The 4,981-nt window shown below is 42.0% G+C and overlaps 1 protein-coding gene across 1 annotated transcript; it reads right to left on the bottom strand.

The window, feature by feature from the left end:
- Nucleotides 1–890: 890 nt before the first annotated feature.
- LOC126727090 (uncharacterized) lies at nucleotides 891–3,640 on the bottom strand. Its single transcript, XM_050432581.1, has 2 exons — nucleotides 2,134–3,640; nucleotides 891–1,632 (listed from the first exon to the last, which is right to left on the bottom strand). Exons 1-2 carry the CDS (start codon nucleotides 3,511–3,513, stop codon nucleotides 1,207–1,209), a joined length of 1,806 nt encoding a protein of 601 aa, XP_050288538.1. The 5' UTR covers nucleotides 3,514–3,640; the 3' UTR covers nucleotides 891–1,206.
- Nucleotides 3,641–4,981: the final 1,341 nt, after the last annotated feature.

The raw sequence follows: 4,981 nt of genomic DNA, 5'->3' as shown, positions 1-4,981 counted from the left end.
ATATATATATGAATTAAAGAAGGAAACTTCTTGTAGACAAGCCAACACAAAGTCAAGGATTAAAGAAAGCTCTAACTTTCAAAACTATCTTGTCCTTCTATGTCGAAATCTTTCAACCTTATATTTTTATTTATTCTCTTAGCAATTACATTTTGTAATGTACTTTTTGTAAGGCATTACAGAAACATCTACCAAAGTCGATATGCAAGACTCAATACTTTTAGACTTAACATTAACATATGAGGACTTTGACGAGGGAATCTTCAGGTTCCTGTTGACCTTAGCATGGTAAGTTGGTAACCATTGAGGGACTGTAAAAGTTATATATGAAGCTATTCTGAGTAATGGTCAAATTGCAAGCTGGATTTCAATCAAAAACAAAAATTTGCAAACTGATTTTTTGGAAGGCATTTTCTGTATGGAATCTAATAAGTTCAATGTATGTAAATTTGTTGGGCTAGCAGAAATAATAACAGGGCTGGCTCATGAGTTGGGGAAGTGGGTAATTCTTTTGTGGGCTGGGCTGGGCCCTTTCCCTCTTCCTTGGACCGTGGAGGTCATTGTTAGTAAATAAATAAAAGGTGCTACATCCACAACATTTTTACAACAAATAATAAGTAATTAGTTGTTATTGATTCAAATTTAAACCTAATACTAAGATTACTTTTTTGTCCCAATAATAATAATCTGTCATTTAGAATTTGTTGTAAAAATGTTGTAAACATAAGACCGTTTGGTAATATTGTTTTAATAACAGATAAAAAAAATGTAAAAATACGTGTAATGTTGTTTACACTCTAAAACTGTTATTAAACATAAATAACAAACGGCCCATCATTTGGCTAAAGAAATTCTTTTACTATCGTTTTCAAGCACAATAAGAAAAAGAGTACCCCAAATAAGATGTAGCATATAAAATTAGAAAACAAAAAAAAAAAAAAATAACAAAATTGGGGGCAACCATTTTTAATGAACCAACCGGGTTGCAATTTCTTGGCCCAAAATGTTGCCTAAAATCTTTTCTATAAACATAGCATAATGCCTACTGGTTAAAAATTAAACGGTATATCTGCTCTCTCTATCTAGCAAATCATTAAACACACGCAAATTCACCCAACACCCAACCCCGCACGTGATGTTACAATTTCTTTCCCACTCTAGATTTGTTCTTGCCATTTTTTTGGGACATAAATAATCAAATCAATCTCACTTGGATTTCCTAGTGGACTTAGATTTCTTCATTTTGCGTGACTTATCATCCACGCTAGACCACGAATATCCACTAGGAATGGCAAAAGGGTCTGACTCTTGCGCCCCCAAACAACTACGTTGCTGTTGTTGCTGCTGCTGATTATGATGATGTTGCTGTTGTTGCTTACTCGTCGATACTGATTGGCTACTGCTTCGCCTCAACCACGACGGCATCGACGACGAGGAGGACGATGACGACGACGGTAACGATGAATAATGTGTGTCTGATTTGTGCTCCTCCTCCGACAACCCTCCTCGTCCTCCATGGTGTAACTGTCTTGGACTTGAAAATGGAGTGTAAAACTGTTCAATTGGTTGGAGCTCAACGAACTTTGTGAATGTTATCACCACTCTTACTGTAGGGACCACCGGAATTGCCACCTGTCCCATAAAAACAAAAACCATCAGTCACCGTCTGATTAATCACAATCAACAAATTAAAAATTGCTTTAACCGTTAATGGGCCCAGCATGCGCTTGCCACGACATCAGTGCAATGAGTCGTATGACATGGCAAGGGAAGATCATGGTCATTGGTCAAAGTCAGACTTTTGTTTTTTCTTTTTTGTCAAAGTAGGGACATTGAAACATTTCGGGTCCCTTGTACCATGTACAGCTCCAACCCTGTCTGAAGGAAAAAGTAAAAACCTCGGTGGATCAGTGGCCCACAGGCCTCAATCACCGTCCGATCTAAATCAAGGCAAAATCTGAAAAGTTCCACGTCAGATCTTTGTAACCCCACAAGAACCAAGACCGTTGCTTGCCTTGCCCATCAAAAGAAACCAAAACAAAAGCAAAAGCAAAGGCTCCACAGACCAAATTCAGTGGACCCCTCATTATATATATATATATATATATTTCAATTTCCCAAAATGCCCCTTACCTTCACCGGAAATGTACCCGAAGGAAACTTTGTGGTCAGCAACTCCCTCATCCTCCTAACGGCTTTCACCTTGTTCGCCAAAATGTCGAGTAACGGTAACAGTTCCTCCGTTTTTAACGGAAACTGCTCCGTTAACCAAACTGACGGGCGTAAACTCCGAATGTACTCTTTCTCTTTGGTTTGTGGCGGCGGAGCCACCGTCGAAACCGACCTTCGCGGCGGCGCCGTTACTGACGCAACGTCGACGCTTTTTCTTGGCACCGTTACCCACTCTCGCTCTTCTCTAACGAAACTACTGTGTCTTCTCTGATCGGCAGAAGGAAACCCGAAGCTCGGATTCTCGGCTACTAAGAAACCGTCGTCGTCTTCGTCTAGCTCTAGAGGAAGCACTTGCTCGCTACCTGCCACGTCAGAATCTCCACCGGCGACTTTTCTTGACCGGAAGCTGAAAACGACGTTGTGGATTTCGTAAACCCTAGCTTTCCACTCGCCGACGCTTTCGGTCTTCTCTTGCCGGCGCCAATTCGTTCTTCCGACGAGTTCGGCTTTTGTGACGTCCATTCCCGGCCTGTACACGCTCGTCTGAGCGCAGAATCCGGCGATATCGGCCTCGCTCATCGGAGAGCCGGCATTCTCGAAAGCGTCGAAGATTTTGCGATCGTCGCGATTGAGGACCAAGAGAGTCCCGGAGGGAATGTCGTGGCTCTGGTCGCCGTCGCCGAGAAAGAGGAAGCTCTGATCGGCGCGCTGGATTTTCAGGCCGTCGAAGCCGGCCAAGGAAGTATCGGCTCGGAGATTTCCGTCGCGTTTCCAGATCTTGTACGTGTCTGAGGGAGCGATTTTTCCGACGAAGGGAATGACGGAGCTCTCGAAGTGGAAAGAGATCTCCATGTAGAAATCGCGCATACGGCGTAGCACGGCGATGACACGTGGCAACCTCCGTCGCCACTTGGACCAGGCGGAGCGGTGGTGCTGGCGGAGGAGAATGAGAGCAATGTCGGAGCACCGCCGAACCAGAGCCTCCTGGAGCGGGTTCCATCCAGCGGAGTTCTGCAGCGACACGTCAGCTCCGGCGAGAGCTAAAGCCCGCGCGCAAACGGCGTCGTTGAGGCGAACGGAGAGGTGGAGAGGAGTCTCCCGAAAAGGCACGTCGCGGCGGTCGACGACTGCGGAGATTTGATCGGCGAGTTTCTCCTGAGAGAGCGAGTCGGACTCGGTGTGGATCTGAGTCGGGTCGGCGAGTTTGGGCAGAGTCGAGACGAGTCGGGACAGAGTGGTGTGATCGCCTACAGCGACAGCGTAGTGTACCGGACTGTGAGTGTAATCCTGAGGTTTAATAGCCGGAAACGACGTCGCGTTGGGCGTCGAAGACTTTGCCATATTTCTCTCAAAACGTAAAAAAAATTATAAAAAAGAGTGTGTGTAATCAAATCTTCAGCGTATGGAATTGACGTTTGTTTTAAAATGGAAGGATGAAAGGGCAAAATAGTAAATTTAGGGAGAGGGAGGGTCTTTATTGAGAAGAGCAGGACTGAATACACGCAATCGGCGCGACTTTTGGTAATTCTTAACCCTGTTCATAGATATTTCATATTTTCTTCCTTTTCATGTCAGTATAGTCAGAGTACTTTAGCTTCGGTTTCTTTTGTCTTTTCCATGTCTCTTAAACATTTTAAAAATTTTGATACTATTTGCCAAACTCGTTTTAATACTGTGCTTAAATTACGAGCGTCAAAAATTATTGCACCGTTTGGTTTGAATTTTGATGAACATTTATGACATGCTATTTGTTGATATCTCAAGACGGCAATAATTTTGAGGAATGAGAATCATGAAACTATTTAGCCTACTTGTAGCACTCTACAATTAGTGTGTTTTCAATATGGGTTTAGGCCAAGTGGAAAGTTGGGACCAATTCGGGATTATCGTATGCTTTATATGTTAGAATTTTTTACCAGCTTTACAATGTGTAGAGTAAGTAGAGGTAACTTTTTGAATTCCACTTATCATTCAATAACTGATCCATAGAGAGCTATTTATATTTTCTTAGCTTTTTTTTAGGGATATGTTAACCACCAGAGTTATTTTGAGAAATATTTTATTAAAAGAAATATAAAACAATAAATGTTATTGATAATTTTTTATAAAAATAATGTCAAAACTTTCCTATTGTATGATTTATTAACAATTGTCACGTTGTTAACATGATTTTTTTTTAATACAATTTATAAATGGATACGGCAGTTACGGCACCAATAAAGAAAGCGTGTGGTTGTAACATGGTGAATAGCCAAGTGGAATGCATGCTGCAAATGTAAGGATGAATGGTCCAAACTGTGAGCCAATAATAGTCTCCATATGTCTCCAACCGTGCAAAAAATAAGGTTTAAAATGGGTGGAAACAACAGGAAATGATTGGTGTGAACTGTGAAGGGGCTAGGCACGGGGATTGAGGGTCCAGTGGCAGTAGTATTGGGGATTGTGATGGATAATAGGGAGAAGCTGAGTCGTCAGCTTCTGGTTCTCTTTGTGTTGTAGTGACCATATGCAAACTGAGAAAAAGGGGACCATGTCTCTGTGTTCAATTAAGTTAAACCAGGAACAAATCCCATTTGGGTTCTCTGCTCAGCACACTTCAGTTTGTGTTTTGTTAAGAAGTCACAAGAGTCGAATCTACTGAGTTTTGTTGGGCTTCTTGGTGGTTTATGAGTTAGGACCAAAACCCCAAAAGTCCAAAATATGTATAAAAAAATTTTTAGGAAATATTTAGATCAGATTATCAGATGGGGGCAGCCTTTACATACAATTTGGGCATTCCTTTTTAAGCTATTTGGGCTGTCGGCAGAAG

This window comes from Quercus robur, chromosome 5 (genome assembly GCF_932294415.1).
Source record: "Quercus robur chromosome 5, dhQueRobu3.1, whole genome shotgun sequence".
Classification (NCBI taxonomy): Eukaryota; Viridiplantae; Streptophyta; class Magnoliopsida; order Fagales; family Fagaceae; genus Quercus; species Quercus robur.
The sequence above is the reverse complement of the archived record's forward strand: the minus strand, read 5'-3'. Positions and strand labels throughout refer to the sequence as shown.